Source organism: Heteronotia binoei, chromosome 1, assembly GCF_032191835.1.
Source record: "Heteronotia binoei isolate CCM8104 ecotype False Entrance Well chromosome 1, APGP_CSIRO_Hbin_v1, whole genome shotgun sequence".
Lineage (NCBI taxonomy): Eukaryota > Metazoa > Chordata > Lepidosauria > Squamata > Gekkonidae > Heteronotia > Heteronotia binoei.
In genome coordinates, this window is record NC_083223.1 from 1,480,195 (window position 1) to 1,505,928 (window position 25,734).

General features: G+C 48.0%; 1 protein-coding gene across 1 annotated transcript in view; it reads left to right on the forward strand.

Annotated features, from left to right (window-relative positions):
* Nucleotides 1-25,734, forward strand: part of SLX4IP (SLX4 interacting protein) — a 120,741-nt gene that overhangs the window by 84,072 nt on the left and 10,935 nt on the right. Inside the window, exons 5-6 of the mRNA XM_060257313.1 lie at nucleotides 1,879-1,953; nucleotides 8,135-8,223. Coding sequence (XP_060113296.1) covers nucleotides 1,879-1,953; nucleotides 8,135-8,223 — 164 coding nt within the window. The remainder of the gene's footprint in view (nucleotides 1-1,878; nucleotides 1,954-8,134; nucleotides 8,224-25,734) is intronic.

The following is a 25,734-nucleotide window of genomic DNA, read 5'->3' on the forward strand; positions in this document are numbered from 1 at the left end:
GCAAAGGAGCTCCTGCTACAATTCCACCCCTGGGCAAAATGGTGTCCAAATACAGTAGAATAAGATTCTAAAATTAAGGGATCTGCGCTGGGAAGGGGGCGGGTGCTTATTATTACAACAGATCTTGAATGAACTCTTTGACAGAAATACGAGTTGGCTCAAACTCCACAGAAATCTTAAGGCCTTCTCTTGAGTTCAAGCCAGTCTGTAGCCGTGTCAGGCAATTCATTAATTGGAATAAACGTGTCCTCGAGCTGAAATCCAGAGATGAAATTATTCATCCTTGTTTTTCTTGGCCCCGATGAGAGGTAAACAATGATCTGTGATGCATTCATGCAGAATATAGTGGAGCAGCAAGAAAGCTGCTGATCTAAGGCTGTTCTGTCATTTAAAAGTTGCAAAAAACGATGCTGCATCTAATTTAACTAGTACCAGCAATGCCACTGGAATAACAGCTTCCCAGCTGCTTCCATGTGGATATTGTTTCATTCTGCTATGAAGGGTGGGGGTTGTGTTTTGCGAGTGTGTGTGTTTAGCCCCGTGGCTAAAGCTGCAGAGTGGTAAAGCTGCAGGACTGCAGTTCAGACTCCCTGCTCATGACCTGAGTTCGATCCCGGCGGAAGCTGGGTTCAGGTAGCCAGTTCCGGGTCGACTCAGCCTTCCATCCTTCCGAGGTCGGTCAAAGGAGTCCCCAGCTTGCTGGGGGGAGAGTGTAGATGACTGGGGAAGGCAATGGCAAACCACCCCGTAAAAAGTCTGCCGTGAAAACGTCATGATGTGACGTCACCCGAACTGCATTCTTGTGCATTCCTGCTCAAAAAAACCCTATCATCCATCCATCCATCCGTTCGTCCGTCCGTCTGTATCTATCCATCTATCATCTATCTAACATCCATCCATCCATCCATCCATCCATCCATCCATCCATCCATCCATCCATCCGTCTGTATCTATCCATCCATCTATCTATCATCCATCCATCCATCCGTCCATCCGTCCGTCCATCCATCCATCCGTCTGTATCTAACTATCCATCTATCTATCATCCATCCATCCATCCGTCCGTCCATCCATCCGTCTGTATCTATCCATCTATCCATCCATCTATCTATCATCCATCCATCCATCCGTCCATCCGTCCGTCCATCCATCCATCCGTCTGTATCTAACTATCCATCTATCTATCATCCATCCATCCATCCGTCCGTCCATCCATCCGTCTGTATCTATCCATCTATCTATCATCTATCTATCATCCATCCATCCATCCGTCCGTCTGTATCTATCCATCTATCATCTATCTATCATCTATCCATCCCTCCATCTATCATCTATTTATCTATCATCTATCTATCTAGTATTGGTTTGAGCTACTCTTGCATAACCTCCCATTTTTGTTCCTTAACCTCCAGATGGTGGCGGGAAATCTGCTTTCACACCTGGTCTCCAGCCAACGGAGATCAGTTCCCCTGGAGAAAAGGGACACTTTGGAAGGTGGAATCTCTGGCATTAGACCCTGCCGAGGTCCGTTCCCTCCCTAAAACCCACCCTCAGGATTTGTCCACAAAATCTCCAGAAGTTCCCAACACAGAGCTGTCACCCTCCATGTCAATGAAGTGTAGCCTGTGCTTTGCAAAGTGACATCTCATTTGCCATCTTCCCACAAGTAGAAGCATCTAAAAACTACAGAGAGGTTTTGTTGTTTTTTAATTGTTCAGGCTGACTTTAGTTGCGGTTAAGCTCTTCACACATTTTTATTTTTCCCATTTTTAAACATACACACACATTTATATTTTAATCAGAGGAATGTCCCAAGCAGCCTTTGCTGTTTGTGTACTGAAAGGGGGATAATTAAAACCTGCTCTGTTTATCTCACAGGTGACGGCTTTTACGTTACGGCTTACTTTGTGAAGAGATGGGACCCTCTGCGTATTGCAGGGCATCAGTACAGAGGTCAGCTGCCCCCTTTTCTTATCGTTTTGCACAAAGAAGTGTGACCACAAATGGTTATCCTTGGAAATGTTTAGCCAGGGGTGGAATTCTAGCAGGGGCTCCTTTACATATTAGGCCACACCTCCTGATGTAGCCAATCCTCCAAGAGCTTACAAGGCTCTTTTTTGTCAGCTCTTGGAGGATTGGCTACATCATGGAGCGAGGTGGGGAGTGGCCTAATTTGCAAAGGAGCTCCTGCTAGAATCCCACCCCTGCATTTAGTATTCTGGAACTGGAAGGGGCAGTATTGGCCATCTAGCCCTCCCTCCCTCTCTTCCTCTCTTCCTCCCTCCCTCCCTCCCTCCCTCCCTCCCTTCCTTCCTTCCTTCCTTCCTTCCTTCCTTCCTTCCTTCCTTCCTTCCTTCCTTCCTTCCTTCCTTCCTTCCTTCCTTCCTTCCTTTCTTTCCTCCCTCCCTCCCTCCTTCCCTCCCTCCTTCCTTCCCTCCTTCCTTCCCTCCCTCCTTCCTTCCTTCCTTCCTTCCTTCCTTCCTTCCTTCCTTCCTTCCTTCCTTCCTTCCTTCCTTCCTTCCTTCCTTCCTTCCTTCCTTCCTTCCTTCCTTCCTTCCTTCCTTCCTTCCTTCCTTCCTTCCTTCCTTCCTTCCTTCCTTCTTTCCTTCCCTCCCTCCCTCCCTCCCTCCCTTCTCAAACTTCTGATGTTTATTCTATGTGGCTCTTTCAGTAAGCAAGTTCGGCCGCCCCAGTCTGTAAAATGCTGCTGAACTGGACTCCAGCTTAAGTTGTAGATACTTAAAAGCTGTTCACTTTCCCCCCTCCCAGGGTGGTTTGTAACTTTCCTCTGACTAATGAGCCGGGGTGCATCACAAGGGCGAGACGCAGCGTTTTATCGACCGCTTAATCCATGGGGGTGTGAGTCACGGCTCCTCTGTGGGTCGAAGGGGAGCAAGAAAGTACTTTTGTAGAGCTCAACGTTTTGGTGAGGTCACCGGACCTGAGCTCCCTTTTGTGTTTCCCCAAGCTGGAAGCAACACAGAGAATGTGACATCACAACTCGGACTGCCAAAAACAACAGGGACTTCAGAACTTTAAGAGTTTAGGGGTGGGCTGGGAAGCCTTCCTTGATTCTTCTTCTTCTTCTTCTTCTTCTTCTTCTTCTTCTTCTTCTTCTTCTTCTTCTTCTTCTTCTTCTTCTTCTTCTTCTTCTTCTTCTTCTTCTTCTTCTTCTTCTTCTTCTTCTTCTTCTTCCTCTTCTTCTTCTTCCTTTCTCCATCAAAGCATTTATAAGAAAAAAGGCATTGGCAATGTTTTAGACTCATAGGGGTGGCCAACGGTAGCTCTCATCAGCCCCAGCCATTGCCCATGCTGGTTGGGGCTGATGGGAGTTGTAGGCAAAAAACATCTGGAGAACTACCGTTGGCCACCCCTGTTCTTAGGTCTGCTGTATTCTAAGTTTCCAGTTGTAGAGCTTTAAATGCTGGTTTGGCGTAGTGGTTAGGAGTGTGGACTCTAATCTGGGAGAACTGGTTTTCATTCCCTGCTCCTCCTCCACATGCAGCAGCTGGGTGATCTTGGGTCAGTCACAAGTTCTCTCCGAGCAGTTCTCTCAAGAGCTCTCTCAGCCCCACCTACCCCAACGGGCAGTGTTCCCTCTAAGCTGAGTTAGCGTGAGCCAGCTCACACGTTTTTGCCTTACCTCAGGAAGGATGACCCCAGAGCACAATAATTTCTGCAGTAGCTCACAGTTTTAATACCAGTAGCTCACAGAGTAGAATTTCTGCTCGCAAGTTTCTACAGCTTAGAGGAAACCTTGCTCACAGAGTGGGGAGCGGAAGGGAAAGGCGACTGCAAGCTGCTCTGAGACTCCAAGGGAAGGGTGGGGTACAAATGATGATGATGATGATGATGATATTGGATTTATATCCCGCCCTCCACTCCGAAGAGTCTCAGAGCGGCTCACAATCTCCTTTACCTTCCTCCCCCACAACAGACACCCTGTGAGGCAGGTGGGGCTAAGAGAGCTCTTACAGCAGCTGCCCTTTCAAGGACAACCTCTGCCAGAGCTATGGCTGACCCAAGGCCATTCCAGCAGGTGCAAGTGGAGGAGTGGGGAATCAAACCCGGTTCTCCCAGATAAGAGTCCACACACTTAACCACTACACCAAACTCTTCTCTTTCTCTTCTTCTCTCCATGGTCTCAGGCTGAGGTCTTTCCCATCACCTCCTGCCTGGTACTTGTTTTAGTGGAGATGCTGCCGGGATTTGAACCTGGGACCTTCTGCATGCCAAGCAGATGTTCTCCCACACCGAGCCGGGGCCTTTCCCTGCTTTGGGGATGTCTGTGCCTTGATCAAGCCCGCCAGTGGTTTAGGTTTTATCTGAAATTTGGAAGGAAATGTTATGTGGTATTTCTGTAGAACTGCGGTTCAGATAAGGAGGCTGCAGCTTCCTCCCTGTTTCTCCTGCGTTTCATTAGAAGTGCAAACGTACATTCCAATCAAAAAATCCCACTGGAGTTACTTCTTTCTTCGGAACGGCAATAAAGCTGTTCCTCTGCTTCTCTTCTTGGAGAAACAAGTAGGGTTTTTTATTTTCCCATAAAGTATGCTGAAAATTTAAAAGTCATTCTTATATATTTGATATTTGTGTATTTAAATCTTAAATCATAATATCTTTAATGTTACCTTCTCCTGACCTGGATGGCTCAGGAAAGGCCACCCCCACAAGATCCCCGACGCCAAGCAGGGTCAGCCATGGTTTCTACTTGGGTGGGAGACCACCACGGAAGTCCAGGGTCGCTACGCAGAGGAAGGCAAAGCCAAACCACCTCTGAATATCCCTTGCGTTTGACCCAAATGACCCAGCCTGGCCCATTTTGATGAGAATTCAGAAGCTTAGTACGGCCAAACCTGGTTAGTACCTGGGTGGGAGACCACCACGGAAGTCCAGGGTTGCTACGAAGAGGCAGAAAATGGCCAACCACCTCTGAACGTTTCTTGCCTTGAAAACCCCACAGGGTAACCATAAGCTAAGACAGCATAAAGACTGGCCGACATCGCCTAGCCCATCTGTTTCGCTCCTGACCTCCTTGCCTGCCTCCTCTCCTTTGTGATGTCAGACTGGGCCTGCAATGTCATAGAGAGCTTGTGTTGCCAGGGAGTGTCATTGGCTGTTGCTAGTGGGAGGGGGCAGGGGGGTCCTTTTCCCTTCTGACCTCCTTGCCTGCGTCATCTCCTTTGTGATGTCACTGGGCCTGTGATGTCATAGAGAGCATGTGTTGCCAGGGAGTCTCATTGGCTGTCGCTAGTGGGAGGGGGCAGGGGTGTCCTTTTCCCTTCTGACCTCCTTGCCGGCCTCATCTCCTTTGTGATGTCAGCAGGGCCTGTGATGTCATAGAGAGCGTGTGTTGCCAGGGAGTCTCATTGGCTGTCGCTAGTGGGAGGGGGCAGGGGGGTCCTTTTCTCTTCTGACCTCCTTGCCGGCCTCACCTCCTTTGTGATGTCACTGGGCCTGTGATGTCATAGAGAGCGTGTGTTGCCAGGGAGTGTCATTGGCTGTCCCTAGTGGGAGGGGGCAGGGGGGTCCTTTCCCCTTCCGACCTCCTTGCCTGCCTCCTCTCCTTTGTGATGTCAGCAGGGCCTGTGATGTCATAGAGAGCTTGTGTTTCCAGGGAGTCTCATTGGCTGTCTCTAGTGGGAGGGGGCAGGGGGGTCCTTTCCCCTTCTGACCTCCTTGCCGGCCTCATCTCCTTTGTGATGTCAGCAGGGCCTGTGATGTCATAGAGAGCGTGTGTTGCCAGGGAGTGTCATTGGCTGTCTCTAGTGGGAGGGGGCAGGGGGGTCCTTTCCCCTTCTGACCTCCTTGCCTGCCTCCTCTCCTTTGTGATGTCAGCAGGGCCTGTGATGTCATAGAGAGCTTGTGTTTCCAGGGAGTCTCATTGGCTGTCTCTAGTGGGAGGGGGCAGGGGGGTCCTTTCCCCTTCTGACCTCCTTGCCGGCCTCATCTCCTTTGTGATGTCAGCAGGGCCTGTGATGTCATAGAGAGCTTGTGTTGCCAGGGAGTCTCATTGGCTGTCTCTAGTGGGAGGGGGCAGGGGGGTCCTTTTCCCTTCTGACCTCCTTGCCGGCCTCATCTCCTTTGTGATGTCAGCAGGGCCTGTGATGTCATAGAGAGCTTGTGTTGCCAGGGAGTGTCATTGGCTGTCGCTAGTGGGAGGGGGCAGGGGTGTCCTTTTCCCTTCTGACCTCCTTGCCGGCCTCATCTCCTTTGTGATGTCAGCAGGGCCTGTGATGTCATAGAGAGCGTGTGTGGCCAGGGAGTCTCATTGGCTGTCGCTAGTGGGAGGGGGCAGGGGGGTCCTTTTCTCTTCTGACCTCCTTGCCGGCCTCACCTCCTTTGTGATGTCACTGGGCCTGTGATGTCATAGAGAGCGTGTGTTGCCAGGGAGTGTCATTGGCTGTCCCTAGTGGGAGGGGGCAGGGGGGTCCTTTCCCCTTCCGACCTCCTTGCCTGCCTCCTCTCCTTTGTGATGTCAGCAGGGCCTGTGATGTCATAGAGAGCTTGTGTTTCCAGGGAGTCTCATTGGCTGTCTCTAGTGGGAGGGGGCAGGGGGGTCCTTTCCCCTTCTGACCTCCTTGCCGGCCTCATCTCCTTTGTGATGTCAGCAGGGCCTGTGATGTCATAGAGAGCGTGTGTTGCCAGGGAGTGTCATTGGCTGTCTCTAGTGGGAGGGGGCAGGGGGGTCCTTTCCCCTTCTGACCTCCTTGCCGGCCTCATCTCCTTTGTGATGTCAGCAGGGCCTGTGATGTCATAGAGAGCGTGTGTTGCCAGGGAGTGTCATTGGCTGTCTCTAGTGGGAGGGGGCAGGGGGGTCCTTTCCCCTTCTGACCTCCTTGCCTGCCTCCTCTCCTTTGTGATGTCAGCAGGGCCTGTGATGTCATAGAGAGCTTGTGTTTCCAGGGAGTCTCATTGGCTGTCTCTAGTGGGAGGGGGCAGGGGGGTCCTTTCCCCTTCTGACCTCCTTGCCGGCCTCATCTCCTTTGTGATGTCAGCAGGGCCTGTGATGTCATAGAGAGCTTGTGTTGCCAGGGAGTGTCATTGGCTGTCGCTAGTGGGAGGGGGCAGGGGGGTCCTTTTCCCTTCTGACCTCCTTGCCTGACTCATCTCCTTTGTGATGTCAGCAGGGCCTGTGATGTCGTAGAGAGCTTGTGTTGCCAGGGAGTGCCATTGGCTGTCCCTGGTGGGAGGGGGCAGGGGGGTCCTTTTCCCTTCTGATCTCTTGCCAGCCTCATCTCCTTTGTGATGTCAGACTGGGCCTGTGATGTCATAGAGAGGTTGTGTTGCCGGGGAGTCTCATTGGCTGTCTCTAAAGCACTGCATAACTTGGGGCCACCTTGACCATATCAGCCCTGTCTTATCAGATCTCAGAATCTAAGATAGATTGGTCCTGGTTAGTACTTGGATAGGAGACCACCAAAGAAATCCAGGGTTATATTTCAGATGCAGATGTTTCTATCCTGAAGTGAACAGCCCAGTCTAGCCTGGTCTCATCAGATCTCAGAAGCTAAGCAGAGTCAGCCCTGGTTAGTATTTGGAAGGGAGACCACCAAGGAAGTCCTGGGTCACTGTGCAGAAGCAGGCACTGGCCGACCACCTCTGAACGTCTCTTGTCTTGCAAAATCTACAGGGTTGCTGTAACTTTACTGCGTCTTGATGTCACCTTCCACCACCGCCATCTTACTTTAGTGTGTTTTTGGTGGGAGGGTTCCACATGCCACACAGGAATGTGGCTCTCTGTGAACTGTGGATTGAGTAGCAGTTACGCTCTAGGTAGGATCATGCGGATCTGCTCGTCCAATGAGGTGTGTTCCACTGCAAGAAGGATCCTCTTTCTGAGATATAAGAGGGTCTTCCATCAGGGAAAAAGGTCTTCCCTGGCGGTACAGATCTGTGGAATTCAGCCCAGTGCTTTACTACTCTGTGTGACGGGCTTTGTGGTTTGAGCAGTCCAAACTTTGCACTTGACCCTCTTCCTTTGGGCTGAGGGAGGTAAACGTTTTTGCCTTCTGCATTATTTTTAAACTCTTAAACTGATCTACCAATTCAAAGAGCTTTTCTGAGCCTGTCGATTACAGCATCTATCTGTTCTCTGACTGGATGTTCCTCGCATCTTTCTTCCCTTGCACAGAGCTGCGTATGTTTCCAGACCGGCTGGTGATTTGTGTCACGAGACTCGAATCGGGTTTGCCTCTTTGCACCAGGGAATATACAGCACCGGTACGTACAAAGGGGTATGAACAAATAGCACCGACCCCCCCCCCCCCATGCGCTGCTCAGAAACGTGGGTGGCTTTCTGTAGGCCTTTGCCATTCAGAAATTCTTGGGAGGGGCTTGGGATGGAAAATGTTACATAAATACTGGGGCCAAGATGTTTTAAAACTTGGAATCGAAATTGGTCTCCGAATTCATAAGCAACACACCCAGGGAAAGAAGATGAGGGGAGTTTGTGGGAAGTTGAGTCCTTCTGAAAATCAGTCTCTTCCTTAAGATGCACAAATAAGGACTTTTGTAAGAATGCTATTAGCGTAATTTTCTGAAAATAACAAATCTCAAATATAGCTATGTGCTCAGATACCCATAGTCAATACTCCCTGTAAACTGTGGAGTCTTGTGAGCAAAAATTCTACTTCGTGAGCTCCTGCATCAATTAGTTTGCTCTGGGGCCATTTTTCCTAAATTAAGAGAAAAATATGCGAGATGGAGGCTAAAAAACAGTGAGCTAGCTCACGCTAACTCAGCTTAGGGGGAACACTGCCCATAGCCCCTTATTCTCCCCAACATCTTTCTCCTCTCCTTCATTTTATCCTGACAACACCAACCCTGTGAGGTAGGTGAGTCTAAGAGAGATTCAATAGCTCTGAGTCACCCTTCCATCGTGGAGTCAGGACTCAAGCCTGGAACTCCCGGATCCCAATTCGGCACAATCTGTATTTAAGATAAATTTAATATTTTTATAAAGAGTTCAGTGGCACCTTTAAGACCAACAAAGTTTAATTCTGGATGTAAGCTTTTGTGTGCATGCTTCAAAGTGCTCATTCTTCAAAAGTGCACATGCACACAAAAGCTTATACTCAGCGCTTTTGTTTGTTTTTTTGGGGTAGCAGGAACTCCTTTGCATATTAGGCCACACACACCCCTGATGTAACCAGTCCTCCTAGAGCTTACAGTAGGCCCTGTACGAAGAGCCCTGTAAGCTCTTGGAGGATTGGCAACACTTTCCCTATGAAGAAAGGTTAAAACGCTTGGGGCTCTTTAGCTTGGAGAAACGTCGACTGTGGGGTGACATGATAGAGGTTGACAAGATTATGCATGGGACAGAGAAGGCAGAACATAAGAGAAGCCATGTTGGATCAGGCCAATGGCCCCTCCAGTCCAACACTCTCTGTCACATAAGAACATAAGAGAAGCCATGCAGGATCAGGCCAATGGCCCATCCAGTCCAACACTCTGTGTCACACAGGGGCCAAAAAACCCAAGTGCCATCAAGAGGTCCACCAGTGTGGCTAGAAGCCCTTCCACTGTGCCCCACCCCCCCAGCACAAGAATACAGAGCATCACTGCCCCAGAGCGTTCCAATAATAAGCTATGGCTAATAGCCACTGATGGACCTCTGCTCCATATGCTTATCCAATCCCCTCTTGAAGCTGTCTATGTTTGTAGCTGCCACTACCTCCTGAAGCAGTGAATTCCACATGTTAATCACCCTTTGGGGTGAAGGACTTCCTTTTTCACTTCTAACTTGAAAAGGTTATGCTGGAGATCTTGAAACTGGTAGGTCAGATGGAGTAGGAAACCGGGAAAGAGATGACCGGAGCTGCTTCCTGTCAGATTAGAAGGCAGTGTGCTCAGACTGACTCAGTCTGAGGAGTCGCCTATATCTATGGTTCAAGTTCCATTTTCTTCCTTACGTGTGTCTGTCTGAACTGAAGAACAAAGTTCGAGTTCAGCGGCATTTTGAAGACGAATCAAGTTTCTATTCAGGGTAGAGGCTATATCTTGAATTATATGTTGTTGCTTTCAGTTTTGTTCTGCCGCTTTGGGCCAGAATGCCCACCCACCCGAATCTGCTTGTACCAAAGCTAACGGTGCCTGTGTTGTGTTTAAAATCGTTGGGTGCCATTAAAATCTTGAGTTTGAGTCAGCGCTTTGGCAACCGGGATCCGGCCTTGGTCTTGGGGAAGACAAATGGCGGAGAGGGGGAAGGGTTTACCGTGGGAGGGGGTGGTGGTGAACATGGCTGTATTTTTGTAGCCTATTGAAAGTTCCCAAGAATCTGGGTGAGAAGCGTTGTGTGGACAGCACAAAGAATTTTTAAAACCCCTGTTGAAAGAGGTCTGTGTTCCCAGGGTATGGCGTAACGGTTGCTCCCTGAGGTATTTTCTAGGAAGGAAGGAGGTAGGTGGTGTTCTCATCTTGTGGTTGAGGTTTGAATCTCTTGTGCCCGTTTTTCATACCAGTCTGTTCCTGATCTTGGAGGGGTATAGAGTAGCCGTTCTTTCGTTTCCCCCCAACAGCGCTATTTTTTCCCTTATAGTTATGGGCATGACAAATCATGCATAGTGTCTCATGCTCTCTCTTATGTGGAAAGGCATAGGCAAAAATGTGTGTGTCATACTTCCACTCAGTTTGGTGTAGTAATTAAGTGTGCGGACTCTTATCTAGGAGAACCGGGTTTGATTCCCCACTCCTCCACTTGCAGCTGCTGGAATGGCCTTGGGTCAGCCATAGCTCTTGCAGAGCTGTCCTTGAAAGGGCAGCTGCTGTAGAACTCTCTCAGCCCCACACACCTCACAGGGTGTCTGTTGTGGGGGAAGAAGATAAAGGAGATTGTAAGCCGCTCTGAGACTCTCTGAATCAGAGAGAAGGGCAGGGTATAAATCTGCAGTCTTCTTCTTCTTCTCTGCTGTAAGAGCTCTCTCAGCCTCACCCACCTCACAGGATGTCTGTTGTGAAGGAGGGGTGGGTGAGGTAAAGGAGATTGTGACCGCTCTGAGACTCTGAGATTCAGAATGGAGGGCGGGAAATAAATCCAATATCATCATCATCTTCTTCTTCTTCTTCTCCTTCTCCTCCTCCTCCTCACACTGGCTAAATGTTCACCTCTCTTTATGTTTCAGAATAACTTTTGTTGCCTTTTCATGCCAAATATCAGTCTGTATTCCTTCAGAGGTTCTAGAGCCTGTGAGAATCTGCCTCTGTTTTGCACATTTTATTGTTGGCCAGTCTGCTGATGGAAGAATTCTCATACGGTCGCCAGTAATAATCAAACACACTGAAGCCTTTTCCCCATTGAATCTTGCCATTTTCCAACAGTGTGTCACATTTTTGAAGACCCCTTTCTCCTACTTTGAATTGCTTTTTAAAAAAAACACACACACAAGACAAGCTCACACAGATTAGGAAAGGCCGCGGTACACTTTTCGGACTGAGTTATGGAGTCAAAGAGGAGTTCTCCTTCACCACCAGGGACTGGAGAGTGTGTTCTCTGCCCCAACAGAATTTTTTTTAACAAAAATAATAACTGCTTTTTTCCTGTCACTTTTCTCTTTGGTGGTCTTTCCTTCATTGTTTACATGTTCTTAGAATTTCCTATGTAGGAAATAGGTTATAAATTCTGAAATGTGCCTTGCCTTTTGAAGAATGAAGCACTGCTTTAAAATAACTCCAAAACAGAATGCTGAACGAGAACTCTGAAAGATTTATGGGACAGGTTTTTGACTGGAAATATTCAAGGCAAAAATCCTCTTTTTCTTAGTGGAAAATATCTTTTTCAGTAGGAACCGTCAGGATCCATTTCAATTTAAAAACAAAACAAAAAAAACAGCTTTCAAAGTAGATGCCGTCTCCCATTTCATATTGCCAGGCAAAATATCATTGCCTTATGAAAAAAAAAAAACCTGGAAAGTGTGAAGCTAACTTAACTGCGAGGAAAGGAGGAAGGGAGGAATGCTGAGCGAACGTTAATGCTAGAACGCAGGATAGAAGGAAGAGAAATAAAATATCTGGAAGTGCTGAGTGACAGCAGGCTGGACAGATGTCACGGAGGTTTTGTTCGGCTTGGGAATCTGGAAATCAGAGCTGCCACACTGGGTAAAGCCAAAACTCTGCCTTGCTGGCATTATGGCCGAACAAGGGGACAGCAGGACAACACAACAGATGAGATGAGACGAGACATGGGTTCTCGTTGACAGTGCCTTGACTGTGAAGGCTTACTCCTTGTCACTGGTTGGGCATGCGCAAAAAGTTTTGGAGACTTTTTCCCCCCTGGCCAGACAACTAGGTAGCTTCAAGGGGATGATAGAGGAGCAAGGGCACGTTTTGATGCCCTCCCTTCTAATTTATTGCAAGGAAGTTTCCTTCGCTGGCCGATCCACCTAAGATGCTGTATCTGCTCAGAAAAGGAAGTTGAAACCGTCACTCATGTTTTTTTACACTGTGAGCTCTATTCCAGAGAGAGACATCCGTTAATATTTCCATTACTCTCTAAATTTAAACCTATAGATAATTATCTGAAATTTGCAGGTGTCGTGCTACTGAAATACTTACCAGAAGATACTAAGAAGTCTGTAACTCGGGCAGTAGCAAAATATTGTGCTTTTAGCCATAAGTAAGCGGAGGTTTTTAACAAAGTAGAGATGGTTAATGATGCCATTTTTAAGGTTTAACGTTGGTGGAATTTGAATGCTTTTATGTAGTCAGAAATCATGCTCTGTGACTATGAGATTTTGTATATTGTTATTGCTGGTCAATTGACCGTAATAAATTGGTAATTGGTAAGGAGCAAGGACCTTCGTACACTGAGGAAGACAGAGAGTATTTCTTCACTATCATTCCGTCTCTGGCCTCTCAATTCTAAACTGTCTCAAGGGGTGAAGATATATCCAGGTGAGTCGCCATCTTGGTCTGAAGCAGGAGAACAAACTTTGAATCCAGTGGCACCCTGAAGACCACTGTGACCCCTGTCCTCCCCTGGCCCCATCCCCAAATTTCAAAGCACTTCCCAGCCTGAATCAGGCAACCAGTAGCAATCCTGCCTTGAAACAGAATCTCTCCTTTAGCCTAACCTACCTTACTGGCTTGTTGTGAGGATCAGATGAGGAAAGGACGTGCGCCACCTTAGCTCTTTGGATTCAGGGTGAGATAAAATGTACTAGATGGTCTGTCTGTATGGCCCCTTCTATGATTCTATGAGAAGAGGGGGGAGAGGAAGGGACAATAATAAAGAGTGGGTCCTTTGACTACTTTCCCATCTTAAAAACTCCTTGCATGTAAACTGTTCTAACAGGGCCTTTCCCCACCATCAATACTCCATCTAAGCTGTGAGATTTGTGAGCAAAAAGTCTACTTTGTGAGCGACTGGCATTAAAGTTGTGAGCTACTGCATAAATTAGTTTACTCTGGGGCCGTTTAACCATCTCATCATTTGCTGTCCCCTTCTTCTTTTTCCTTCAATCTTCCCCTGCATCAGGGGCTTCTCCAGTGAGTGCTCCCTTCTCATTTGGTGGCCAAAGTATTAGCTTCAGTTTCAGTATCTCACCTTCCAAGGAACAGCCAGGGTTGATTTCCTTTAAGATTGACTGATTTGATCTCCTTGCTGTCCAACGGACTCGCAAGAGTCTTCTCCAGCACCACATCTCAAAAGCATCTATTCTTCTGCGCTCGGCCTTCTTTACACACCAGCTCTCACACCCATACATTACTACCCTCTCATGATCTGCCTAATTCACAGGATCACCATTGCTGTCAGATTGCCATTTAGCCTCTCTTTAAAAACCTCCAAGGAAGGAGAGCCCACCACCTCCTGAGGAAGCCTATTCCACTGAGGAAGTGCTCTGTCACAAAGTTCTTCCTAATGTTTAGTCAAAAACTCATCAGATTTAATTGCAAACCGTTGGTTCTGGTCCTATCTTCTGTGGCCACAGAAAACAATTCCACACCATCCTCTCTAGGACAGCCCCTCAAGTCCTTGAAGATGGTGATCCTATCACCTCTCAGCCGCCTCCTCTCCAGGCTAAACATCCCCAGCTCCTTCAACCTTTCTTCATAGCACTTGATCTCCAGACCCCTCACCATCTTCGTCGCCCTCCTCTAGACCCCTTCCAGCTTGTCTATATCCTTCCTAATTGTGGTGCCCAAAACTGAGCACAAGACTCTAGGTGAGGTCGAACCAGAGCAGAGTAAAGCGATACCATCAGAGTCAAGCGATACTTGTGAAATAAACAGAAATAACTACACTAAGGGTGACAAAACCATGATTGTAGAAAACCATAACTGTAAAGGGAGCAAACTCTAGATCCGAGAGATATCACTTTTTAAATATATAAAGATATATTTGTGTTTATACGAAGTTACATGTATAGAAATGTGCACACTGTTACAGATCTGTCAAGACCCCCTGATGTATGCAGTAAATGAACCCTGGATACGCAGAATTGGCTGTTTTGCTCCTGAGATTGCTGGCTTCAATTTAGTGCATAGTCTTCTCAGCAATGAGAAAACCTTACATTTTGCCAAACTGTCGAAGGACGGGGTGGGGTGGGGTGGGGTGGGGGGGAGTTCTACTTCTTTTTGTTGCCAACTGTAAATTAGACGCTTGCAGTAAATAATAAATAAAGGCAGACTTTGAGTTGGAGTTGAGCTCACTTGACTTTTAAGGAAGGGGAAGATGCTTTAAATGAGGATTTATTTAAGTGTGCGTGTGTTTTATTGGCCTTGTATTGCAACTCTTTGGGCCTGTATCTAATCTTCCACACATGGAATGGTGGAGATTTCTCATGTTTCCGTCTGTTCCTCCAGCTTCTTCTAACCACCCCAGACGGTTCACTCCCTCTGCTGCAGGCCCAGCCCAGAGGAATACTCGCTTGAGTTGGAGGGGGGGTGGGGGTGAAATCACTCTTACCTCTTTGGCTGAGGGGAGAGGGAGATCTCTTCACTCCAGCCCCCTGATCCACTCAGCTCTTCCTTCTTGCAAGTGCTGCGGCCTCAAGAATGATCTTTCCGGGAGTTGATTTGGGACTGTTGCAAATCAGAGAGAAGCATGGTCTCCATGCCTGTGCATGGTTGGATAGAAGCTTCTCACAATTGGTCATTATAGGCAGGGGTCATTTTGTAGAAAAATAGGTGGTGGCACTCATTAGCATATGCCAGGCCTCCCTCCCCACCATATGCCAGGCCTCCCTCCCCACATCAGCCAAAAGAAACCTGATGCAAGAAAGGAGAGCCCCGGGCGAGCGAGGTCTGCTTGGGCTGGCTAGAGATCCAGCCAGCCCAAGCAGGTCTCGCTCACCTGGGGCTCTCTTTGGCCACCCACCCCCCCACAGTCAAAAGGCCAGCAAGCCACCCGCTGCCCAAAATCCCATCAGAAGTGGAGAAAGGGTGGCGTGGGCTTCTCTAGGGGTTAATGAGGGCTGCTGGGGGCGTAGCAAAGCCCCTGGTGGGTGGGTGGCTGGCTGCCCGCTCTCCAGGGATTGTTATGCAGCTGCACCTACTATTCAGGTAGGTGGGAGGAGGGGGAACCCTCAGAAAGGTTCAGGAGCTATACTGCTGTGAGCGCCTGCTGAATTCAACGCCTGCTTATATGTACTTCAATCACATTCCACTTTTCTTCCCACTGGAGGCTCAAGGTGGCTTACATGTTTATGGGATAGGAGAGGGTGAGAGTGTCACTAACCCAAGGTCACCCAGAGAGCTTCCAAGGGACAAATGCAGATTCCAGCCTGGGTCTCCCAGCGCTCTAACCACTACACCACGCTACACCACGCTGCCTCATGGTGCTTTTCCTTCCAAACTTCCAGTTAAATATCAAAAGAAAACTGACAGAATTCTGTTGATGCAGACATTGACCAATATTGTTTGTTTCCCTAACTCCCCTGGAGATTCCCCACTCCTCCACATGCAGCCATCTGGGTGACCTTGGGTCAGTCACAGTTCTGTCAACGCTCTCTCAGCCCCACCTGCCTCACAGGGTGTCTGTCGTGGGGAGAGGAAAGGAAGAGGATTGAAAGTCATTCTGAGACTCTGAGGGAAGGGCGGGGCATAAGTCCGATCTCCCCCTCCCCCTCCTGCTCTTCCTCCTCCTCCTCCTTCGTTTTTGATCCTTAATGCACACATACGGATACGTGTATTCCAAATGCAAACCTCCCTTTGTCAGATACAAGCTGGAATCTCTGAGTCCTTCAGATGCAGAAGGGAGTCAGGATGCAAAGATAAAAAGTTATAATGTAATCAGCTTGATGAAAGCAAGGGAGAAGCGCTTAGAGGCAGAAATTTACGTCCCATCGTAAGAGCACCGTCTTCCATGAAGACAGATTCAGGTGGGTTGTCGTGCTGAGCTGAAGCAGCAGAACAAAGTCTGAGTCCAGTAACACCTTTATGACCTACAAAGTTGAGTTCTGGCAATTAGTTTTCATGTGCACACATCTGGTGAAGAAAACAGTAGCATGTTTGGCTGCAGAATAAGGTGCCAGGACAGGGTTGGAAAATTCCTAGAGATTCCTGGCGGAGTCTCGAAAGGCCAGGATTTGGGGAGGGGGGGGTCTCAGCAGCGTATAATGCAGGGGTGGCCAAACTGTGGCTCTTTCACACATATTGTGTGGCTCTCGGAAGCCCCCCACCGCCCCATTGGCTGGCTTGGAGAAGGCATTTCCTTCTTTAAATCACTTCTCCAAGCCAAGCCAGCCAGAAGAATGCGTTTAAAGTTAAAGTTGCTTTCTTTCCACCTCCCTCTCCCCACCCCATCTATTTTCCTCCCTCCCTCCCGTCTTGCAGCTCTCAAACATCTGATGTTCATGTCTTGCAGATCTCAAACGTCTGACATTTATCCTATGTGGCTCTTACGTTAAGCAAGTTTGGCCACCCCTGGTATAATGCCATCATAGAGTCCATCCCGGAAGCCTCTTGTAATTCCGGGACATCTCTTGAGCCCCACCAAGCAGTTGTTCTACCACTGAGCCACCATCCCTTCCCAAATATATGAACATCTGAAGCTGCCTTCTACTGAATCAGACCCTCCTGGGTCCATCAAAGTCAGTCTTGCATACCCAGACTGGCAGCGGCTCTCCAGGGTCTCCAGCTGAGATTTTTCTCGCCTACTTGCCTGGACCCTTTTTAGTTGGAGATGCCGGGGATTGAACCTGGGACCTTCTGCTCACCAAGCAGATGTTCTACCACTGAGCCACCATCCCTTCCCAAATATATGAACATCTGAAGCTGCCTTCTACTGAATCAGTCCCTGGGTCCATCAAAGTCAATCTGGTCTACTCAGACTGGCAGCGGCTCTCCAGGGTCTCAAGCTGAGGTTTTTCACGCCTATTTGCTGGACCCTTTTTAGTTGGAGATGCCGGGGATTGAACCTGGGACCTTCTGCTTACCAAGCAGATGCTCTACCACTGAGCCACCGTCCCTCCCCTAAGGTAGCCTCCTGTGCAAGAGCCAGTCATTTCCGACTCTGGGGTGATGTCACTGTGGAGCCCCGAGGTTCGCAATAACGAAGTCCTTTGTTTTGTTTCAAATAGACTGGTTTATTTAGGAATTCAAAGGTGCCCCAAGGAACATGGTCCTTGGAAATACTGAGATACCAGAGATTGCATGCTTACTATATAGGGTATCATAAACCATTACAAAAGGCGCTTCGTTCAAATGTTAGGTTCAAAGGGCACAGCAGTAACTATCGTTTTTACTACAAAAACATTCTCTCACCACAGTGTGAACTGATGAGGAGCCTGTGAAGTTTAGGGAGTGCATCCTTTAGACACAGCATGCCTTCCCCAGTAACGTAAGCATTCTTTTGCCAAATGGAAAAGCCTGAGTGGTTGCTGGGTTGTAAATAATGGAGAAGGACCAGAGAATTAACCTGACATTTGTCCAGCCGTCTTGTATCAAAATAACCGGGCTTGAAAGTCACGCCACGACATTTTCATGGAAGGCTTTTTACAGGGTGGTTTGCCATTGCCTTCCCCAATGATCTACATTTCCCACCCCCCCACCCAGCAAGCTGGGGACTCATTTGACTGACCTCGGAAGCATGGAAGGCTGAGTCAACCTGAGCCAGCTACCTGAACCAGCCTCCGCCAGGATCGAACTCAGGTCATGAGCAGAGAGCTCGGACCGCAGGACTGCAGCTTTAGCACTCTGCGCCACAGGCAGACTTTAAACTGAAATGGAAGCCTGCCGTCGATTTGTCAGACTGTTTTCTCTCACGGTGTGCTTTCTTGGAAGCAGGAAGACATGGCACGTTTCAGAAGCAAGCTGTCGCCTTGTGACATCTTCAAAGAATACCGAATCAATGCTTACGTTGTCCGTCAGCCTTTGAGATTTCTTTTTAAAGTTTTTTTTTTTTGCTGCGGCGGCGGATAAGGACTGCTCACTGTGACTTGTATAGGGAGCAGCTAACGCTGTAGATAATTTTTTTAAAAAGCACCACAGACCACTAAACAGCTAAGGAGATGTAAAACTCCAGCGGTGGCTCAGGGGCTGCATTTCGTTTGGGTGTTGTTAAGGGAATGTTTCCTTGGCTCCTACCCGCTGCCCTCTGCCCTCTTTTTGTCTTATCACTGAACAATACATCCATTCTCTGCAGATACTCCCTCGAAATCTGTGATCTTGAGACGGACGTCATCGCAGGGAATGGGGGGGTGGGGGGTGATTCATGCCTCCGATAACATCTGAGCTTTGGAACAGTCGTGCCAAAGTGTGTATTGCATCAAGCTCAGAAGCATATAAATCTGCGTCTAGCCGTCAGTTGCTGTTTTGAGACAGCACAAGGGAAGCGCTGTTTCCACTAGTACAGTCAACGCCAGTAACTTAGTCCTGCCAGGTAATATTGAATCATCTTATCTGGGCGGGGGGAGAGCCCCGTGGCACAGAGTGGTCAGCTGCAGTATTGCAGCCCAAGCTCTGCTCAAGACCTGAGTTCGATCCCCGCGGAAGCTGGGTTCAGGTAGCCGGCTCCAGGTCGACTCAGCCTCCCATCCTTCCGAAGTTGGTAAAATGAGTACCCAGCTTGTTTCTAAAAACTTAGAGTTCAGCAGAATTCTCACCAGGCGAGGGCTTGAAGAATGGCACCCAGAAGCAAGTATTTCTTTGGGGGGGGGCAATAAGAAAGAAAGAGCACAATAAAATTTAGAGGTTCCGGAGCGCAGCTTCTATGAGCTCCTGCCCAAAATGAGGTTTGGTATAGGGTGAATGTCTGTACTAGGGTTGCCAAGTCCAATTCAAGAAATATCTGGGGACTTTGGGGGTGGAGCCAGGAGACTTTGAGGGTGGAGCCAGGAGACATTGGGGGTGGAGCCAGGAGCAAGGGTGTGACAAGCATAATTGAACTCCAAGGGAGTTCTGGCCATCACATTTAAACGGACAGCACACCTCTTTAAAAGTCTTCTTTCCATAGGAAATAATGAAGGATAGGGGCACCTTCTTTTGGGGCTCATAGAATTGGACCCCCTGGTCCAATCGTTTTGAAACTTGGGGGGGTACTTTGGGGATAGGCACTAGATACTATACTGAAAATGTGGTGCCTCTACTTCAAAAACCAGCTCCCCCAGAGCCCCCGGAACCTCCAGATTAATTCCCCATTATACCCTATGAGAATCGATCTCCACATAGGGAATAATGACGTGCTCAGCAGACGTTCCTCCCCCCCCCCCCCCGTTTCTGGTGACTCTGAAGCAGGGGATTGGCCTCTCTACTCACGAGTTGCAGCCAACTTCTGCCAAGCAACACAGACACCCCATCCCAAGAGGAAGCCTTTCAATCGGAGACGCCTGGCCAGCTGCTAATAACTGCAAGGCCTGTTTTGAGTTCTTCTCAATATTCTGCTCTGATCTTAAAGAGAAGGCTGGTCTCAGTGACGTAATATGACAGAGGCATGAAAATACCCACAAGGCATTATGTAATACGTGGATGTGTGTGCGTTTGCGTATTGCAATCGCGGAATTTCAGTCGAGGGAATGAACGATTGCGAACACGGATGCAATTGACTCGACCCGACTTTCATAAACACCAGCGAGAGGCCTGTGAGATTTGGCTTGTCACGTAAAGTATGCATGGCAGCTAATAGAATATGAACCGGTTTTTGCAGCTGTGCAATCCTGTCACTTAAATGGGGCAAAATATCAGAACCCGAACGCAATTATGGTGCAGCCTTCCAAACTATTTTCCATCTGTCTCAGAAATGTGAGCATCCTGCTTTCTAGGGAGATGTGATGGAGCTCTTTGAACACTCTCCAGCTGCAATTGAGTGGCTTGAAAAATCTAGATATTAGTATTTAGGGGTATTGGCGGGGCTTTTTTGTAGCAGGAAGTCCTTTCCATATTAGACCACACACCCCTGACGTAGCCAATCCTCCTGGAGCTTCCCATAGGTCCTGTACGAAGAGCCTTGTAAGCTCTTGGAGGATTGGCTACAGGGGTGGAATTTTAGCAGGAGCTCCTTTGCATATTAGGCCACACACCCCTGATGTAGCCAGTCCTCCTAGAGCTTCCAGTAGACCCTGTAAGAAGAGCCCTGTAAGCTCTTGGAGGATTGGCTACAGGGGTGGAATTTTAGCAGGCGCTCCTTTGCCTATTAGGCCACACACCCCTGATGTAGCCAGTCCTCCTGGAGCTTGCAGTAGGCCCTGAAAGAAGAGCCCTGTAAGCTCTGAGAGGGTTGCCTACATCAGGGGTGTGTGCCCTAATATGCAAAGGAGTTCCTGCTACAAAAAAGCCCTGGATACTGGCATCATAATGCAGGCATGAGGAGTAAGAGTTGCGATCAAGGATGTCATGGTCACTTACGAGTAGTTGCTCATAACTTTCACACCATTACAGTGTGGGCAACATGGTTTCTCCAGCATCCTCATCCAACGCTCTACCACCACACCAAAGTGGTTCTCAAAAATCACTGAATTCAGAAGTGAACTGTCTCTGGCCCGGGGTGTGTGTGTGGGGGGGTGCCACCTAAACTCTCTTAACTTGTAATAACTGGTAAAAGGTCTGCATTCCACGAATCTATCTGGTCCCTTTTTAAAGCCATCCAAGGGCCCCATCAGGCACGACAATGTCTGTTTTGTGAACTCCCTACATCCCCACCCCCCCAACCGTCTTCCCTTTGAATAGCAGTTATTCACGGATTGGGACCATGGTGCAAAGAAAAGCTGGTTTATGGCTCCCCACCCCTGCCCCGAATTGAATGGCCGAAGCAGAGTTGTTGCTTCCCCCCATTTGGGAAGCATACAAGTTGTTCCTGGAATAGCCCCACACTGCCATGTCAGGTCAGGAAAACAGGCGCAGGGCCTCAGTTCCAGTCTGAATTTGCTCTGCCCTCATGTGCCTACTGTTTAAATGGGAAAACCCTTCTGGGAGAGCCTTCGGAGAACCATGTCTGCCTTGGCCTTATGTCAACACATCCTGTGGCAGTGAAATCCATTAGTCATGCACCGTCTGAAGGACTTTCTCTTGTCTGTCTTGGGTCTGTTGACGTTCCTTTTCATTGGCTGACCTCCGAGGTCTCCTCTTGTGTGAGAGAAGGAGAAACGTTTCCTCTCTCTTTTCTCTGCACATATTTGCTTAGGCAATTTGGTGCCCCACCTCCCCAGACACCTGCTCAAGGTGTGTGACTTGACAACTGAAAATAATGGCACAAAACAGTAAAAAGCAACAGCGCATCACCGATATGAAAAACAAGTCAAGGCTTAGAATGGCCTTTATAAAAGCCCTCCGTCTGGAAGCAGACTATAAAAAGCTTTACAGAAGATGGAACCACCTTCGTTAAATAATAATAAAGTGTCTTCCAGCGGCAACCAATTCATGCACACCCCTCATTTCGTTTAAAGGCCAAAGACTTGTAGACATGGTTTGCTATTGCTTGTCTTTGAACATCGGCCACGGACTTCCTTGCTACTCCCATCCAAATATTAACCAGAGCTGACCTTGCATAGCTTTTCTTCTCCACCCCCCCACATCAACATTTTATTGACTTCTTGAAGAACAAACGATAACAACATAAAGAATAGTAATTAACATCCAATAATAGTAATAAGTTTATGGATTACGTGTATGACTTAAGTATCAGGATGGTGGGGAAAGTACATGAATTCTTAATCCAGTTTTCCTGGGAGAAATAATTAGTATGTTACAAGGTAAGCCCTAAAGAGGCTGTATGATACACTTGTGGCCAACTGCGACTCACACTTATTGTTTGGTGCTCAATACCCCCACTGCCTCCTTGGCCAATTTGGAGAAGACATTTAAGAACATAAGAGAAGCCATGTTGGATCAGGCCAGTGGCCCATTCAGTCCAACACTCTGTGTCACATAAGAACATAAGAGAAACCCTGTTGGATCAGGCCAATGGCCCATCCAGTCCAACACTCTGTGTCACATAAGAACATAAGAGAAGCCATTTTGGATCAGGCCAGTGGCTCATCCAGTCCAGCACTCTGTGTCACATAAGAACATAAGAGAAGCCCTGTTGGATCAGGCCAATGGCCCATTCAGTCCAACGCTCTGTGTAACATAAGAACATAAGAGAAGCCCTGTTGGATCAGGCCAATGGCCCATCCAGTCCAACACTCTGTGTCACATAAGAGAAGCCATGTTGGATCAGGCCAGTGGCCCATTCAGTCCAACACTCTGTGTAACATAAGAACATAAGAGAAGCCCTGTTGGATCAGGTGAGTGGCCCATCCAGTCCAACACTCTGAGTCACATAAGAACATAAGAGAAGCCATGTTGGGTCAGGCCAATGGCCCATCCAGTCCAACACTCTGTGTCACATAAGAACATAAGAGAAGCCATGTTGGATCAGTCCAATGGCCCATCCAGTCCAACACTCTGTGTCACATAAGAACAGAAGAGAAGCCCTGTTGGATCAGGCCAATGGCCCATCCAGTCCAACACTCTGTGTCACACAGTGGCAAATATATGTGTTTGTGTGTATATATATTTGTCTCTTTAAATCACTTCTGCATGCCAAGCCAGCTGCTGGCTTACAGAATGCATTTGCTTTTTTGCATCTCTGTTCCTTCCTTCCTTCCTTCCTTCCTTCCTTCCTTCCTTCCTTCCTTCCTTCCTTCCTTCCTTCCTTCCTTCCTTCCTTCCTTCCTTCCTTCCTTCCTTCCTTCCTTCCTTCCTTCCTTCCATCTTGTGGCTCTCAAACATCTAACATTTATTCTGTGTGGCTTTTACATTAAGCATTCAGCAGTAATAGGCTATTACAAACAACCAATGATGGTGATCACCATCTTCAAGTGCTTGAAGGGCTGTCCTATAGAAGATGGTGTGGAATTGTTTTCTGTGACCCGGGAGGTAGGACCAGAACCAAAGGGCTAAAATTAAATCAAAAGAGTTTCCGGCTCAACGTTAGGAAGAACTTCCTGACCGTTAAAGCGATTCCTCAGTGGAACAGGCTTCCTCCTTGGGAGGTGGTGGGCTCTCCTTCCTGGGAGGTTTTTAAGCAGAGGCTAGATGGCCATCTGATAGCAATGAAGATCCTGGGAATTTAGGGGGAGGTGTTTGTGAGTTTCCTGCATTGTGCAGGGGGCTGGACTAGATGACCCTGGATGTCCCTTCCAACTCAGGAAGTGGTGGGCTCTCCTTCCTTGGAGGTTTTTCAACAGAGGCTAGATGGCCCTCTGACAGCAATGAAGATCCTGTGAATTTAGGGGGAGGTGTTGTGGGTTTCCTGCATTGTGCAGGGGGCTGGACTAGATGACCCTGGTGGTCCCTTCCAACTCTGTGATTTTATGATTTTAAAAAGGATTGGTGAATTTAGAGATGTGATTTTGTCTGGAATTATATTCTGCGTTGCCATACAATCTAGAACAGGATACCATTTCTCGGTGAAATCGGAGTGTCCACGAACGAGTTCATACTGTAACAACCGATCCATTATCTTTTTCCATCTCATAAATATTCCCTATTTTGTCAAACCACAAACTCGGGTTAGCTTGGGCCGTTCAGGCTTCGACCTCACTTAGACACATTTTTGTGCTGGTGCCTCAAATAAAGGAGTTCAAACTGGCCCACTGGCCAGCGGCCACCATTAAACATGACCTGGCTCTAATCTCACTGTGAAAGGTGGGGAACATGGGGCAGAGCGGGACAAGGCTCTTTATAGGGTCTTTTTTTAAAACCTCCACCATCTTCCCCATAAGTTATTCTTTCCCCCGTCAGACGAAAGCACCTCCAGCGCTTAGCTTTTCCTTGCAGGGCAAGCGTTCCAACGCTTCGGTCATTTCCGTTGCCCTTTTCTCCGTCGTGGTCCTACCATTCATACGTTATCTACTTCTGTTGTCCTTTTTTCTTTCTTTTTTTAAATGCCTGTCATATTTTTCTTTAATTATCTTAACTTGCTAAAAAAAAAAGAATTTGGGATTACTAGATGGAACAAGAACAGATATAATCTTTTTTCTTTCTTTCACAGACTTTGGCATTCCCACTGGAAATAAAGCAGTATCCCCCCCCCCCAAAAAAAAACGCTATTCTCTCTCTTTCTAATAACTAATTATTAAAGTAAATATCACTATTAATATCCCAGTGCCTTTTTGGTCCATCCCCTTTTCACTTAGTTGCTCTCTCCCCCCTTTTTTATTTTTTTGTCCTTGTGGATCTGTTCCCGCCCTGAGCTGGTTCTCCCCCCCCCCCCCCCACTCATCCCTCCTTAAAACAAGAGGAGCTCGGTTCCCACAGAGTCGTTCAACAAATGACTCATATTCCTTATGTTAATTGTTGAGCTCTCAAAATATAGCACTTACAGGGTGTGGCTCTGAGAGGGAAATCTACTGTACTCATAGGGCAAGTTGAGAAGTGTTTCACATATACATCATTTTCTCCTTTTTCTTTTTCAAAGCCTTTAACCCCTTTCTGTCACTTTTATTTTTTCTTTTTAAGTAGGTCAAATATTTTGAAAACAAAGCAAGTTTTTTCGCCGACAAATGGCTGGTTTCAAAGCAAGCACGGGCTACATGTAAACCTGCAATCCCGTTCTAGTCCTTGAAGATTTTATCTCACAAGTCGTGAAGAGCCAGTCTTGTGATCTCTATTAGCAGTTGTGTTTAACCCCTTTTCCCTGCAAGCTGTTTATCCTATCAAAATCAATCCCCACACCTTAGCAAAAAGTAGGGTTGCCAGCCTCCAGGTGGGGCCTGGAGACTTCCCACTTTCCCCAACTGATCTCCACCTTGCCAGGGGTAGAAGAAGAAGAAGAAGATATTGGATTTATATCCCGCCCTCCACTCCGAAGAGTCTCAGAGCGGCTCACAATCTCCTTTGCCTTCCTTCCCCACAACAGACACCCTGTGAAGTAGATGAAGATATTGGATTTATATCCCGCCCTCCACTCCGAAGAGTCTCAGAGCGGCTCACAATCTCCTTTCCCTTCCTCCCCCACAACAGACACCCTGTGAGGTAGATGAAGATGTTAGATTTATATCCCGCCCTCCACTCCGAAGAGTCTCAGAGCGGCTCACAATCTCCTTTGCCTTCCTTCCCCACAACAGACACCCTGTGAAGTAGATGAAGATATTGGATTTATATCCCGCCCTCCACTCCGAAGAGTCTCAGAGCGGATCACAATCTCCTTTCCCTTCCTCCCCCACACCAGACACCCTGTGATGTGGGTGGGGCTGGAGAGGGCTCTCCCAGCAGCTGCCCTTTCAAGGACAACTTCTGCCAGAGCTCTGGCTGACCCAAGGCCATTCCAGCAGGTGCAAGTGGAGGAGTGGGGAATCAAACCCAATTCTCCCAGAT